The sequence below is a fragment of the Sebastes umbrosus genome, chromosome 23, assembly GCF_015220745.1.
Source record: "Sebastes umbrosus isolate fSebUmb1 chromosome 23, fSebUmb1.pri, whole genome shotgun sequence".
Lineage (NCBI taxonomy): Eukaryota > Metazoa > Chordata > Actinopteri > Perciformes > Sebastidae > Sebastes > Sebastes umbrosus.
The window spans coordinates 10,548,596-10,565,474 of record NC_051291.1 but is presented as its reverse complement, the minus strand read 5'-3'; the positions used below and the strand labels follow the sequence as shown (position 1 = coordinate 10,565,474).

General features: G+C 41.7%; 2 protein-coding genes across 6 annotated transcripts in view; both read left to right on the top strand.

Moving 5' to 3' along the window:
• LOC119482751 (protein FAM180A) overlaps window positions 1–3,197 on the top strand; it is a 38,708-nt gene extending 35,511 nt beyond the window's left edge. For 3 of the 4 annotated variants that reach the window (XM_037760595.1, XM_037760597.1, XM_037760596.1), the window contains 2 exons: window positions 687–784; window positions 1,117–3,197. In XM_037760595.1, coding sequence (XP_037616523.1) covers window positions 687–784; window positions 1,117–1,446 — 428 coding nt within the window. In that variant the 3' untranslated portion in view covers window positions 1,447–3,197. Of the gene's footprint in view, window positions 1–686; window positions 785–1,116 lie in introns of those variants that run through there. The other variant, XR_005205526.1, reaches the window with a different exon arrangement.
• A 6,699-nt stretch (window positions 3,198–9,896) lies between these two features.
• The window catches only part of sema3c (sema domain, immunoglobulin domain (Ig), short basic domain, secreted, (semaphorin) 3C), a 63,974-nt gene continuing 56,991 nt past the window's right edge, over window positions 9,897–16,879 (top strand). The window contains exons 1-3 of one of the 2 annotated variants that reach the window (XM_037760855.1): window positions 9,909–10,003; window positions 12,104–12,319; window positions 15,508–15,618. The gene's annotated coding sequence lies outside the window, so the exon portion shown is untranslated. Of the gene's footprint in view, window positions 10,004–12,103; window positions 12,320–15,507; window positions 15,619–16,879 lie in introns of both variants that reach the window. The other variant, XM_037760856.1, reaches the window with a different exon arrangement.

Sequence of the window (16,879 nt, the reverse complement as noted above, 5' to 3'; positions counted from 1 at the left end):
AAGGTGCAGTGTGTAGGATTTGGTGACATCTAGTTGTGAGGTTGCAGATTGCAACCAACTGAAACAAAAATAATGGACCCGCCCTTTAATGCTGCTTTATAGCTAAACGATAAATTGATAAATGTAGTGAATTATAACATAGAATACTTAAACTGAGTAAATGTACTTAGTTACTTTCTACATCTGGATTAGAGGTGTGTGACCATGTGGAATTGCCTCTGGTTATCACCTCCAGTAAAATATGGATTTCATGGTATTTTATCACAGAGATGTATCCGCAGCAACTGTTTCCACTAGCTGAGAGCGAGGGGGTTTCATTCCAACCCTATCTGGACCCCTCAGATTACGGGGTCTCTGGTCTGCTACACATACTGGACCGGCACTCTGAAATCCGACCAAATGAGGTCAGCGGCACCTGCCCCTCCGTGAGCGCCGATATCTCACCTCTGGGTGCACCGGCCACTTGCCACTTGTAAATATAGGAGCATCTGTGGCTCTGGTCGAAGACCAATTACCCTCTGCCCAGTTGGAGCCAGATTCTATGTAACCTGCATAATATTTGAGCAGTAATGTAGCTGTGTTTACTCAACCTCTGGCCCACCCACATGTGTCGGATAATGTGGTGCCTAATTTCTTGAATACGAGGGAGATCCTCTAATCCAATTTCCTGTGCTTGTGTGTTCTAGCTCTGTATCCATCTGCGTATAGGATAAAACGCGGGGCGTATTCGCTGATCAACCCAACGTTCCAGCGTTCGGCGGAGGATGTCAGCCTGCTATATGAGGTCAGTTTCAGATCCTAGGTGTTGAAATAGTTAACGGCTCAGCGCTTCACTGCAGGAAACCGCTTTAAATATGTCGAGAATGTACAAAATATCTGTCCAAGTTACACATTTGCGGTCCATCTCCTGTCTGCTGAGAAACTCAAACAATGTGCGCCGCTGCTGTCCCGTTAATCATGAGCAGAGATGTGAAGTATGTGTTGACCAAAGATTTCCTGACATTGTTGAAAGGATTATGATTTAATATCTTATATAAAGTCAACATAGAGTCTCTTTGGTAACAATTTATATTCGTTAAATAGTTCCTTAGTATTTTTCTTCATGGATTCTGCCAGATCCTGCTCGCTGGAATGCAGATCCAAGGTGGCGAGCACGACATGCTGATCCCAGACGAGGAGCTGGCCTCCCTGAGGAGCGTGGAGAAGCTGGAGGTCATCTGCGAGGACGTCCTGCCCAAGAGGCTCTCAGACATTCGCCGCTTGACGGCGGAGCTCGGCCAGCGCAGACAGCGTCTGAGCTGGCAGGACTTTGAGAGGACGGTGCTGACCCTGGTGTACGCCATTCAGACGCTGGAGCGAGTCAGCAGCCAGCAGCAGAGGGAGGCGTGGACGGACGCTGCGGTGCAGCTGTTCAGAGCCGTTCAGAAGGACCTCCGACCCTCTTGAGGAAGAATCAGAAAAAACATTTTTTTGTGGTGATTTCACTCGCTCATGGTCACCTATATATGACTTTGTACCAGTTTTATACATACCCTACTTACTAATTCTATACAGTATACACTAATTGTACTAACAAATCCAACAATAAAATCACCTCAATCCGTTAACTCAAGGTCTACTAACTGCTGTGGTAAAAGCTAGTAAGTGGACCTTGAGTTAAGCTTGTCAAAGTGTTTCCGAGGTCAAAAATGAACTTTTAAACTCAAGAAGTCGACGCTACTTTACTGTTTTGTACGAACAAATGGTGCAACACACGAGCTGTCTGTGAAAGTTCAACTCTGGAATTCACAAAGAGAAAGCGAAATATTGTTCCCCAAAAAGATTTCATCCTTTTTTTCTTTGTTTTCTGTGATCTTCCTTAAACTGTCTCACCACTATCCATAATTTACTGTCTTGCAGCATCTCCTCCGCTCCCTTTATGCAATGCTTTATGGGACAACACCACCACCACCAGCAGCAGAAGCAGCACACACACACACAAAAAACCAAGTGTATTTCGTATCTGTCCCAATGCACAAACTTGCAGTCTGGAGCACTGAAGTGTACATTTACACCTCCCCGATTGGTAGGCAAGTTTGTCCCATGACTGAAAAATGACAACACACAGTACACTTGGTGCTGAATTCACACCAGAGCAGCAGCAGCGACATGAAAAGCTGCAGCAGTCGCTCCCGAACTCGGCGAGCTGCGGCCGTTTGATTCTGCGTCGAAGTGCGGCCAAATTAAAGTTGGGAAAGGTTTAACTTGTAGCGACAAAGTGCAGCCAGACAGTAAACAGATCCTGTGACTCCTGGGACATGTTGATCTGTGTTACAAAGAATTTCTTCCCGCCTGAAACACATGAACACGTCTCACGGCCTCAGAAGAATGTTATTATTGCGGTGAGCCACACTTCTCCGCTGGCTGGTGTGAATTAGCCAACACTTGATGCTCACATATCTCGATTCCACTTTGAAGCAATATTCAGAGCTATCCTCATAATATCGACTCCTGTCAAACATGCAGAAGTTAAAGTTTATACCATGCTTGATTCAGCCTGAATGTTATTATTTACGCATAAAACACTATGTAGTAATGGCAGAACCTCAAAAAATATATATTCTTCTTGATGAAACTAGAATATCTGAGTGTGTAAAAACCAGTATGTATCCTTTTGTCAATGATTGTGAAAAATATGTCGCTTCTCTTAAAGGTGCAGTGTGTAGGATTTGGCGGCATCTAGTGGTGAGGTTGCAGATTGCAACCCTAAACGACTCATTCTAAGGTAACGAAAACAATTCTTATTTTCAGGTGATTATACACTAAAGAAAACATACCAATAGATGCCAATAGATCCCCATGAATGCTACACACTGTTCCTTTAAGATTTAATCAGATAGAAACCATTCAAGATAATATCACAATATCTCTTTTTTTTATGTAAAGTACATCTAAATGTGTCTTGATAACTTCATTTAGTTGCATTTTTGCCTTTTATTAGACAGTCAGAGAGAGAGAGAGAGAAGGGTATGACTTGCAACAAAGGTCTTGCAACACGAGGACACCCTGATTTAATTGCTTTATCAATGGTATTACTCCTCCCAGCTCATAAATGTGCAGTTCTCATCTGATTCTAACTGTACTGTACATTGATCCTACTTATTTGTTCATTATGTGGAAATGAAATAAAACCAGCCAAGCATCTGTGCTCCCATGTATTTGCCACATTATGGCCCTCATTAATCAAGTGTGTCCCAGCGAGCTCTGATGCTCGCGGCCTTAACGGGCACTCGGGCACTGTGGCGGTTACTGGAAATACGTCACGAAAAGGAAGAGTTCTCGGCAAAGAGTGTGGATCCGTAGTTTGCATACTGACTTTTCTGATTATTCTGACCTTTGGCTAACTTTAAATATATGCAGCACATTAGTTTGACAACTCCACGCCGAGTCCCCTCCATCACCACCACCACCCCTCCTGTGCTGACTGCGTACATATTTGATGTCATCAAATGACTTTAGGCGGCATTAGAGGCTTCGCTCCGTCTAGAAAAGATTGCTCATCTCATTTGATTTGCCAGTAGAAATCCCTTTGAATGAAAACTGCAGATTTGTACTTAAAGAGTCTGTGTACATCAATACCCCTGATTGCTCATTTGAGCAAAATGTTTGATAGATGTTTGCTTCAAAGCTACTCATTTCCCCCCACTCATTTTTGGGAAATAGGTACTTTCCGTAATGGGCTTTCGTGCAGCTCACTTATCTTGGAGTGGATAGAATATATATATATATTTGTTTTGTGCTGTTTTACCTCCTTGAGGCAATTGGTTTTATATTTGCTTACATTTTGGTTCAATTCAAGCCCTCTCAGTGTTTGTCATATCCTGCCTCCAGAGCTGCATATTCTCTACGAGCATTTAATTTCTGAAAATGTATATGATGATCACAGGATTATTTTTTTGCTCTCTCTTTCTCAGCATGTCGGCATTCATCCGATTGCCCCCGAGCTTTTTGGCGCTGACTCGGGAGGACTGATTGATGAGGAGGTAGTGGAGGAATTTCAGGATGAGCCTTCACTCCCTGCACCGCTTTAACGATGATGATGAGTTTTGGGATGTTTCTGGGCCTAAAGAAGCAAAAACAGTAAAAAGCTCAAGATTTTTCTTCCCAGTATCGACACTTTACAGCCTCTGAGACAATTCCCAGATTGTATTGCCTCGTAGTTTTGGATGGTATTGTTATTCGCCTCTGGCTTAAAGTGCAACCATAATTGTCTGAAAGTTTTAAAATGACTCACTTAACTGCATCGCTTCTCTTTATCTCCATCTCCTCCTCTGTGATTGTGGTGCAGATTTAATAAGAAAAATGAGGCTTTTACCCGGGTTATTAACTTATCAGTATAGTACATGAAAAATGAGTCTGTAATATTTTATCCATTTAGTGTATTATCATAACCCCGCAGCAGCATAATGCATGTTGAGAGAGCAGCACCAAGTGGCTGCAGACAGAGCTGCAGTCTACATCTGAAACTTTAGCTTTGTAATCTAAATTATTATCATCAAAATATACTTAAAGTATCAAAATATAAAGTACTAATTATGCAGAATGGTCCTGTATATTATATTATGGGATTACAACACTGGTGGAAGAAGTATTAAGACCCTTAACTTCAGTAAAAAGAGTAATACTACAGTGTAAAATCACTTTATTACAAGTAAAAGTCCTGCATTCAAAGGCTTACATAAGTTAAAAGTGCAAAAGTATTAGCAACTAAATATACTTAAAGTATTACAAATTAAAAGTATTCATTATGCAGAATGTCCCATTTCGGCATGACATATATTGTATTATTGAAATATAATTAGTGACATAGATACTATAGTATACACAATATATTAGAATACACTGTAAATATACCGGACTACTACAACTATCTTAGAAAATCAAAAAATGCATGTGTTCATCACTTTAATGTTGCAGCTGGTAAAGGTGGAGCAAAGTTTATGTACTTTATATATACTGCTGGGTAACTTAACATGTGATAATACATCATATTATTTATTTATTTATTTATTATTATGTATCATAGTAAAAAGTACTATATTTACTTTCAAAATAGAGTAAAAGTATAAAGTAACATAAAATGTAAATACTCAAGTAAAGTACAGTTTTACAATTTACTTGAGTAAATGTACTTAGTTACATTCCACCACTGAATTATAATTAATGATGCATTAATATGTATAACACTTTAATGTTGCAGCTGGTAAAGGTGGGGATCATTTTAATTACATACAAAAATAATATCTTTTCCTATATAACATTACATTGCAAAAGAAGGAATCTGTCTCCTCTTCCAAGCTCTGCAATATAAGATCACGAAACCATCCTAACACACAACGTATGTCTTTTTATAACCATCCAATCAACAGAAATCCATTAGAGCAGAGAGCCATATAGCCCTTAAAGCCTTATATAATGAGCAATAAAACATAAAATGGATTTTCATCTTCATTCTTACCTTAATAGCATAATAAACAATGCCTCTCCTCTTCAGGGAGACCATTAAACCGCCCTGTTTCTAACAGTAATGTGCCTTGAACATTATATCTGTGTACATAATCTCAATTATCAGATGACCGCTAGGTGGCAGCATTTCCAAATGTTATTCCCTGTTGGACCCTTCATGTTATCAGTCATGATTTTGTCTCTTTTTATTTATTGATTTGTGCAGATGTTGTGAGGAATAATGGGCCCAAAGGGACAGCTGGACTTAAAGTACTAGTGCAATATGTATTAGTGGTAATACTCTGTCTCCAAATTACAATATGTTTTTGTTATGCTGACAGAAGACATGCTGCCAGAGACGTGGCATTTCTACTTTAATTCCTTTTTTGGGGTGTTTTGAGGCGCCTTAATTAGAGCTGAATCTTGTCAAAACTGGTAGGAATATTTTGTGATCACCTGAAGTTGTTTTAACTCAAACTCATCAGCTGCATATGTTTTACCCCACACAGCTGTCAGACATATTTGCATGCTTGCTGGCAGAGAGGAACCGACAGGACATCACAACGTGTCACGTGCATACGCTCTGTGCTTTTCTGCAACTCAATATCTCATCCATTTATGAGATGATCTGAAAGATTGGATAGATTTTTTCCTCTTGTCTGCCACTCAGATGCCTCGCGGTTTAAGTTGGCGTTGTCTCCCCGGATATTATGAGCTAATAATTCAGCCTCATCAAACGCTCTGGCCGTCCCATTAAAAACATTCCTCTGGCAGTAAATCAGCAAGCGGCAGTCCATACAGGGCACATTCTTCTCTTTGAAGATCCTTTGACACGATATGTTCATGTGGAAATAGTAGTTTTCTTATTAGCCAAATCACTGTCAATCCCAGTGGGAATAAAACACTGAATGAAAGCTCAAAAACACCAGATGTAAAGGAATCTGGTTTATGAGCTGGTGTCATGCCAGCGTCTTGAGTGGGCGATTCTGCAGTTTTCTTGCACTGTTGATACCAGTTTAAAGGAACAGTGTAACACTTTGAGGATCTATTAGCAGAAATTGAATATAATATTCATCACTATGTTTTTATTAGTGTATAATCACCGGAAACTAAGAATCGTTGTGTTTTCGTTAGCTTAGAATGAGCCCTTCATATCTACATAGGGAGCAGGTCGTTTTCAAGGAGGGTGAAAAGAAGAGATGTTGCGCATCATCATCATCATTGCGCATCATTTTATTGGTGGTACAACACATGCGCAGTGTGCTGCACGAAACTGAGCCAATAGCAACGCACGACCGCAGCTTCAGTTACACTGTACAGGTGTCATACCCCATAGCTCAAGACCCGTGTGTCAGCCTTTTTCAATAAGCCTTGGTCCTCTTCACAGAGTCCGCCATGTTGCTCCACCATATTTCTACAGTAGTCCAGAACGGACAAACCAAATAGTTCTGGAGAGAGCCTTTCGCACTTTTACGTTACCTAAAGGTCACCGTAGTTCTCTGACACACTTCTGAAAGTGTTTTTATATATATATATATATATATATACATATATATATATATGTATATACAGTATATATGTGTGTGTATATATATATATATATATATATGTATATATGTATATACAGTATTTATGTAATAATTAAAAGTATAAATCCCCAAATAGACCATGAAATAAGGAATAATCCCACATCATTATTCATGTTCAACATTAATTAGTCTCAGTTATTCTCAGACGGATATCGCTGTTTGTTGTGTGTTGAGGTGTGTGTGTACAGAAGCGCGGCAGCGGCACTGAAACGGGGGAGATGGAGACAGAAGAAACCTTTGCATACCTTCGAATATTTCTCAGCGAAGCTTCGAAGCCCAAAAAATGATATTCGGGACAGCCCTACTTCCGTTGCTCCTAAAGTAGTGTTATTATGGTAAGGATGTGAGCGAGGCAAACAGCGTTACCACGGTTTTGCACTCGGCCGCTCACGTTACAGCAGTTTTGGAAAGGGAGGAGTGAGCGGAGCAGCAGTTGGTTGCAATCTGCAACCACACCTCTAGATGACGCCAGAACCTACACACTGTACCTTTAACTGACACCGCCCTGCATTGTCTGAAAAAATGACTCTTAAAATTATGATTGTGCGACTTTACCGCATTATAACAGTTCATTAGTTGAAACCACAACTCTAGAAATGGTCATTTTTTGCAGTCCTCTTATTGTTAATGTGTCAAATGTGGTGTGAATAATAGAAGCTGAGCCTAGAAGAGAGACGGCGCCAGAGGGGTTGGATGGATTGATGGATAGATAGTTGGATGGATGGAGGTGGGATGCATTAGTCAGGGAGTGGGATACCTCGCTGTGGCGGAGAACTAATTACACAGCGTGAGCCAAGAGCAGGGAGGCTGCTCAATACAGCATCCTGCTCTCTCTCCGTCTCTCTGTCTCTCGCTCTGGCTTCCAGGAATCAACTCAGTGTTTCACAAAAACATCACAGCAGCTGGGAGACCATCAGGGGAAATCAGAAACAAAAAAAAAACACAGTGTTGTGTGGATTGTCCTGATACAGGATTCAAATCATTAAAAGTATTTGTCAATATTGTTCATTTATGTTGCACACAACCATCCCAGTTGTGGGATTCTTTTCAGCTTTCCCACCGCGGTGATTTGTTGGGTATAACCGAGTCTTTGATAAGGGCAATGGGAGAAAGTTGGCAGGCCGTGGGATTGAGGATAATGCTCTCTTACCCTCCCGAACTCTTATCACACATTGTTATTATGGAGTTGTGGTATGTGTGTGTTTCGACACAGCTGCCCGGGTGCCTGATTTGATTTGGCTTGGTGCAGTCGAGTCCAGCCACAGGTGGAGCGTTCTCAGACGGCCCGGCGTGATGAGTGATTGATAATGCTGCAGTGTGTGGATGATGTTCTGGGTGCCTTATCTTACAGACTCTTAAAATCTTTTTTCATTCAGCCTCCAAATTAGATACAATTGATGTTATTCCTATGGTCTAAGACAGTCCAATATACATTAGTAAACATGAACAACTCTCTCTCAAATCCAAAAAACTTGTGTGCTAAAACTCAAATTTGTGATACCCTATGACATCACAAGTTTGAGACGTTATTCTCTGGTTCCTGGCTTTGAGAGAGAGTAGCTCATGTTCACAAATAATGATTGAACTTACTTAATCACTGGAAATAACATATTGGAATTCTTAATTTAGGTGATGTTCCCCTTTAAATGCGAGATTGGGAGCATTTCTATTGCCTCAGCACGGCTCTCAACATGGTGGCGGCTAGCAGCTAACGGTCAAAGAACGTATATTGCCAAGAAGTGAAAGTCAATTGTCCGTTCCATTGAAACATCCAACTTGTCAGGCTAGGCTAATTCTCTGCAAGAATATGAGCAAGTGTATTTCTCAAAATGTGGAACTATTCTTTTATGAGAGGCCAAATTACTCTGTGTAGTGTACATTGCCTCAAAATAGGCTACAGCAGTATTCAGTAGATTGCAGCACAAAATGTGTAGGAGTCCTGTCTTTCTCTCCTTCTTGCAGTAAACAGCAGTTGTACCCACTTGGCAGAGCGCCGTGACAGCAGTAAATTCACATTTTAACTCGTCACCGTCGATGGAGACGGAAGCCGTGACAAATGGCATTTTCCATCTCATGTTCTGCTCACAGCTCTTTGCCTTGTCATTTACTGAAGACGTATAGGATTAACAGAGGGAATTTAAAGGTCCCATATCATGCTCATTTTCAGGTTCATGTATTTTAGAACATGTTTACATGCTGTACTGTTCAAACAACCCTTTATTTTCCACATTTTTCACCCTGAATATGCCTGTATTTAATCATAACGGCTCATTTCAAAGGTGTTTCAATACTTTCGCAGTATTTATATAGCACTTAAACCTGCTTTATAATAAAAAAAGACATGAAAATCTCACAATATGGGACCTTTAAAACGTAAAAGACGATTGTTTTTGGATTTTGATTTGCTTCAGATGTGTTGCGCGTTGTCTTGATTCAATCAAACATCTCTTGTCATGCTCAAATCCACGGCTTGCTGATGAAATGTTATAGCAGGGTGAAATCACTGTGGTTCAAAGCTTTTCTTGACCCCAGCCACCCTGGTCCTCAACACTTCATCACATAACCACTAAGCCATCCATATTTCCTGTAATGAATCCTTCCACGTTAGCTCCGTATGGCCCCTTTAGCAGGCATGCTTTTGATATAAACTCATATAAAGTTTCATAGCACTCTTGATATGCAGGATTGTGGGCTGCAGAATCCCTCCTAATATAGCTCTGCAAATTTTGCAAACTCACCCAGCTCGCGGAGATTTCTTTACGAATGAACTATGGGCCAAAGATAGACCCTGGCGGGACTCCGTGGAACCAGATCCTGCCCGTGTGAGTGATGAGTAAACAGCCGAGGCAGGAGAGCTGGACTCCGAACGAACGAACGAACGAATGTTTGTTGATACTCAGCCTCGCTTCCGTTGAACTCTGTGATCAATGGTAAGTGATACAGCAGCGGCAGGTGGCCGAGACTCAAACACTTGACTGTAGATTAATCCAGCTCCTCTCTTTGGCGCGTTTCCCTGTTTAGAGAAGAATTAATCATTAAGTGACTCAGCGGCGTTGTTTTAACTGCAGCCATCTTAGTTTGGCTTTAATGAACGTTGTGTTTTAGCGTAAACACGCTCAGGAAGCATCAGAGCGGGTGTTTGTTTCCTAAAGAGCAAACCGTGAAATGCAGTGTTTGTGTGTGAGGACTCCTGCCCCGGCCAAAATCACCAGAGGGCTGCCTGCCTCATTATGTGTTTGGTGTCAAACTGACTGTGAAGAAGTGCACAGGGCCTCTGGGAGTCATATACCAACCGTTAACTCACACTTTGCTTACGCTCTCATTTCTCCGTCTGATTTGTATATCATCTGTGTACACTCTCGAGGTGTAATAAACTGCGCTGGCAGATGTCCTCGTCCTCACCCTGACCTCAAAGTGTTAAGATATGTCCCTGCTTCCACTCGCCCTCAACCTCTTAGAAAAGGGCTTTGTTTTCCTTGAGAGAAAGGAAACATTTTTACAAGGAACAAACGATAGAAAACAATGATTCATTGGCCTCCAGTCGCATTTTACAACGGTCCAATTTGAAGAAGCAGATGTGGAAGCAGTCACAAAGTGGCTCCACAGATGCTTTTGGGTTTTGGAAGTTGGACAGCTAAAGCTCTGCTCACCACACAGCAGACAGACACTCGCTCTGACATGTGGGACTGAATGTTCATTTAAATCCCTTCTTTCCAAACTCCGACCTACTGAACGTTTAACTTCAGCGTCACGGTGAGTGGACAGGTGGGGTGTATTCTTCCAGAAGAATCTATAATTGGTGTTTATAATTAGGTAGGTGAGGTATGTGTAGCTTGTGGGCATTCTTTTGAAAAGCATATATGATGGGGTTCCTCCAAATCCAGCCCACTTTAACCAGGAAATCCTTGTCTGGTTGCGGTGCCAGGGTTACCCAAAGTCACATGAAAGGTTTTAAAGGTCCCATATTGTAGAAAGTGAGATCTTTTTATTATAAAGCAGGTCTAGGTGCTATATAAATGCTATGAAAGAATCAAAATGCTCAATCTACAGAGAAATACACACAGCCCGTATTCAGAAATTGTGCCTTTAAACGAGCCGTCGGGATTTCCGTAAGGTTGTGATGCCATGATTACGTTGCATATAATCAAACCAAACCAGAACTGCTTATATTAGCGGACAGAATAATTACCATAAATTTGATGGTTTGTTTTTCTGCATTGACCTCATAAAGAACGTACTTAATTTACATTATTGTTTTAATGAGCTTTACTACTCTGCATGGCTGGCTTAGTACTGTACGCCATGAGCAATGTTGCAGAATATGCAATCAATACTGATCTTTCAATACAACTGTATGTAGATTGATTGTGCAGGTCTTGGCCTAAACAAAGATCTCCATAAATAATACCACAATCAATTTAGTAAGTCAATATTATAGAATGTATCTTCATTAATACCCAGATTGGATATATCCTCATTCTTCAATACAGCTAATGTAACACTGGTTGCTCTTAGTGTTAACTGTAAACTTGATAGTTACTGAATTACTGCTACTTTTGGGACGAAAATTGGGCGACTTTGGATCATCTTTTCCCTGAACTCCCTACTGCTACTGCTTAATACGCACTTCCAGCTTCAAAGCAAGAGTTTTCTGTCCTGCTGTCGCAACTTCGGACCGCTGCAACTGATATGCATATAGTCCATATTTTGACTCTATTGTGTTGGTATGTGTGTGCTTGGCAAATGTCAGTAAGCTCTAAGGCTGCTGTCGGTTTTATTGCTTTCCCACAGATATGCGTGTGGGCAATTATATAAGAGTAAACACAATATGAGTGGAATTATAGCTGGTTTTATTTTCCCCGAAAATGTATAAACAATATCCATTAATAGTTATTTACACTTTTTACACAATTTAATTTATTGCATCATAAAAATATAACCTATAATAATGTGGCTCAAGCCTTATTTGATCATGTTTCAATGCCAAATGCCAGTAAGTACATTAATTTACATCGTCTCTTCCTCTCTAGTCAAAACACACCTTTGGCTCTCAGTGCGACCGTGATTACAGCGGCGGCCGCTACAAAGTCACCGCTTTCCTGCTGAAGCGATTGACCCACTTTGAGGCAGATGGACGTCCAACCCAATCTGGACCCTGAGACAAAGATGTCCACCCCACAGTCCCCCCCCTGGGAAAAACGAGTCCATGCTGACCCAATCAATCAGAGCCTTGAATGGAATTACCTGTGAGTATTCCTGATCATCCACTCGGCTAATTAGCACTGTTCATCTGCTCGGGGTTGGAGACAGTCCCACGGCACTCACAGGGTCAAACTAATTAAACATCTTGGCTCTATTTGGCTTCTACCCTCCTCCTCCTCCTCATTTACTGAGCAACTCTGAGGGGGTTGGGCGGGACATTTCTTTTGGACTGTAAGACTGGATTTGATTATTGATCCGGACCTGAAGACGTTTGAATGTTTAGACGTCTGCCGAGGGGTCACCCTGCAGATGTAATCAAGAAAATGGGGAGTGACAGGTTGCAGACCTCGCTGTAATTGAATTGTGTGGCAGGCAGAATGACAAACAACTCAAAGTGATATAGAGAGAGGGGGAGGTGCTGATCAGAATGAGGACTCATGAGTGATTTACATACTTTAGCAGTTTGTCTTCCTTTGGCAATCAACGAAAAGCTGACGGTTGCTTAATGATGGGCGTACGTACGGGTGTTTCTTCCAAATTTTTGAATAACCTCCAAGCTCCAAATGATACCTTAATGTTGCCTCTTGCTCACATATGTTTATAATCCTCGTGATGGCCTGATTGTTTGCTGTAATGAGCCTCATCTTGTGATGGAGCAGGGCTAACAGTGGACAGAGCAGCAACAACCCCCCATATGAGAGTGAAGTCATCGCTTCTATAATATAATCTTCTCTCCAGTTCCAAGCTTTAGAAGGTATTACACTCAACAGCGTGAGTGATTCAAATCAGAACTAATAAGGAAAATGGAAAATTTGATTGCCAACGGTTATACTCAGCTGCTAAAAAATGCTGCATTGCCTTCACGCTGCAGGACCGCTCTCTGGCAGAGGAAGCAACTGGAAGTCTAAATGATACTGCAGATCTTTTTAAAGCACCAGAAAATACATTTAGGTAAAACTGTGATTAATTTCTCTAATCTGAATTGATAGCAAGAACATATATTTGGCAATGTTTCAGCAATCCAGATGGTTATTTACGTGCACTGCCTAGTTCCAGCAAGCAAAGCAGTAGCGATAATTAAAGGTATTCAGATGACATCGTCTTACTGCTAATCCTGCGCGTATTGATTAAGCCGTCTGAGCCTCTATCGGTGTGTTACTCAGGGTTTGATTGGCTTGGTCTTTAGGGTGCCCGCGGATTGAAATGTAAGCACGAGTAAATAACGGCTACTGAAGCATTGAGCCATGTTAATAAAGCATGTCAGTCACCTGAATGACTTGAATGACTTGTTGCTTTGTTAACATCAGTCCAGCTTTATTAGAAAAGAAGGAATAGTGTTAAGCTTATGACACATTATAACTTCATAAAGTTTTTATTGTGTCACACTTTGAACCAGGGAACAGATATGAACAATGAACATTGAACACGACTATCTACATGCCAGTCTTGCCATGAGATTATTCCAGCTGTGTGTCACGCCTCTTTTATTTGTCGTGGGAGCTGAAAAGACTTCCGCAAAGCATACAATGGAGTATCCTCGTTTACAGCTCCTCCAGAAGCCTCCTCTCGCCTCTCTCTCCTCTAACTTTTGAAGATCCTCGAAAAGTCAGCGTAATGAAAAGCACCCATTGTCTCAGTCTGTCTCTCTCTGTCCCTCCTCTCCAGCCACATTCCCTGTTCCCCAGGCCTCTTCATTGCCATTTTCCAATCATCCACCAGATGCCCTCGGACTTTCCCTCCTTTCCCCATCACCTGACTGCCCCGCCCATCTGCTCACCTGCATCTCATTCCCTCATCAGCCCCTCAGTACATATACCGGCCCAGTTCCATTCATTCCCTGGCAGACCATCATAGTTGCCATGTGTGCCTTTGTGTTTCAGCCATTTGTATCTGATCTGTTCCTGTTTTTTTTCCTGTTACCTGTTCTGGATTTACCTGGGTCTAGACCTGCTTTTACTTGCCTCCCCCTCGTTGGATTTGCTTGCCTCTATGAACTTCCTTCCTGGTGTCGACCCTGGTCTGCCTCACAATTCTGTAAGCCTATATATACGATCTCTGCTGCAATAAATCATTGTACTCTACCAGCCAGTATCAGCTTTACCCTGCACACACCAGCCGTGACAGCGATATAAAAATGTTAACCTACAGATATGAACCCCAAAATACTAAACTGAATGCACATGCATACTATTCTGAAGTAATCTGTGATGTAACTCAAGTGTTACGTTAAAGCCCTCTCAGCTAAAGCAGTGTCAGAGTGGCAGAGTGTATACGCAAGCTCACTGTTAAAAACCTCGTCCGTCAGAATGAGTAACAACAGGGCCAATTACAATGAATTAAAGCTCATTGAATTCTAGTATATGCCGATGACAAAATGCTTTCAGACGTTGATTTATCTTGTGATTGGTCATGCTCGTCAGTTGACCCCTGACCTCAGGAAGCATATAAAACAGCAGGAAGTTTACGCAAGCCCCAATTTATAAGTGATGGGTGACACAGGGCCAATATATACTGTATACCCTCCCTGCTGCTGCCATCCAGGCACTCTAATCTGATAAATGGGCCTTTGTTTCACAGTGATTTATACATTATGGGGATGTAAGTCTTATACGCTGAGTCTATACATTTATTGAGAACAGTCATGAGAAAAAAATATGACATTATTCATCATGTGAATCTATAAAAAAATGACTGGAAACTGGAGCTGGTAGAAGTATTTTCAAAACTTTACATTGTTGTAATTTATGGTTTGACTTTACTGGTATACAGTTGAGACTAATGTAGGGGAAAAAGCAAAACCATAATGCTATAATGAAGTGGAAAAACCAGTATCCCTGGCAACACATCGCGTTTAGAGCGGAGCCTCATTGTGTTTTTCAGTGTAAAAACAGCTGCATGAAATCAGCTTTTATGCGGTAATGACACAAATAACAGTATTGGATTCACATCTGCTCACTGCAAAATATACCTTCCGTTCATCCTTAAAGCTGTAGCACAAAGTATCAGTAGTTGCTGGATTTGTTCTGTGAAAAAAAGGGCAAAAGTTGATATTCCTGGTGCCTTTTTTTTAGGAGCGTATTCACTAAGTGGAGGGTCTGTGTAGTGTTCAATATATAATAAAAAAAAAAAAGAAGTGCACTAGGAGTTGCAAGGCCAGGACATGCTGAAACCATGACCTACAAGCTGACACATAATTTGAACATGCTCTTGTACAATGTGCTTCCTTCCACAGGTGAATGGCTTTGGTGGGCGTCTAGGGGCTGGTTGGCGGTCGGAGGGGAACGGCGGGTGAAGGTGAATGGAAGAAAAGCGCTGCGGCTCCTCTGGGACTGGATAATTTGAGGTGGGTATCTGGGACCTGAAGGTTCACGGTTCATGGTTAGTGGTTGCCGGGATTGCGGCTCCGTGGGGAAGTCTTAGGCGTGTCAGAGGGTTTGCAGTCACCTTCCAGTCCCAACACATGGGAGCTGACATCATGCATCTGTGTCTAATGCCAGGGTCGGGTAAGGGATACGACTTGACCTTTGGCCTTTGGTGAAATTCAGCCATTCGTCATGCGTCGCCGGATCAGGGGCTGCAGCTCCTGGCACATCTGTTCATAATGCAGGTAGCGTGTGGGGGCTGCGGCTTCTGTGAATCCGAAACAATCTGCTGATGTATATAAATTGATGGCAGTTGAGCCATGTGCTTGTAGAGAGAGAGAGAGACGCTGGCTCTCAGCCTAATGAGGTTGTATATCCTTTGAGTTTCAGCCACTCTGAGGCAGACAGTACTCACCTTTGAACTTTGGAAAAAACCCAAAAGAATCCTGATGAGATGCTTTGAGAGATAGTAGAAAACGCCAATACATCAGGGGGCGTTATTTTTGCCTGTTAATGCATACAGTATCCATCCATCTTCACACTTCAAACAATGCCAGGATTGTTGCAAAGTGTCCCATTTAGCTGTCCGCTGGTGTTAAAATTGATTGTGGAAAAGGAGCCTTTAGGGAACTTCAGGTGTTTACATTGTCAAAGACGGATGACGCAAGCTCCCTTTAGCTTGAGCGCTCTGTGTACACACGTTAACTTTTTGTTTGGTTATCTGTGATGCAAGACTTCCATAAACTCTCATAGTGCTGCTCACAGAACAGAAGAGAAGTTTTATTAACAGCATTTATTTAGTTGATTAAAACGATGAGCGGTTTTGAGCGGTTTCCATCACGATAAAGACCCTGTGAGGTTGAAACTAGGTGACGTTTTAAACGATATGCCCGACTAAATAAAAGCTTTTAATGGACTGTGTGACATGTTATGGTTTTACTGTTTCGTTAGTGTAACTGTGTTGACATATTAGTTCAGTCAACGGTAGACAGGCTCTCACCAGAGACTGGTGTTCGAGACCGGTGAGTGGTTTTGTTGCCTAAATTTAACTGCGGACGTTTGCGAAAAGCGGCATACAAATGACACGTGAAAAGGCTAAAATGCGTACTCATGATACACGGAATGTCCGTGTAATGTCGTGTTATTTGCATGCCTTCCCGTGAGACTGGGTTGTATAATTACGGCATTGGGTGGAGCACTCTTTTAAGGTTTCTTGGATTTACCACGTGTGAAACTGATGGA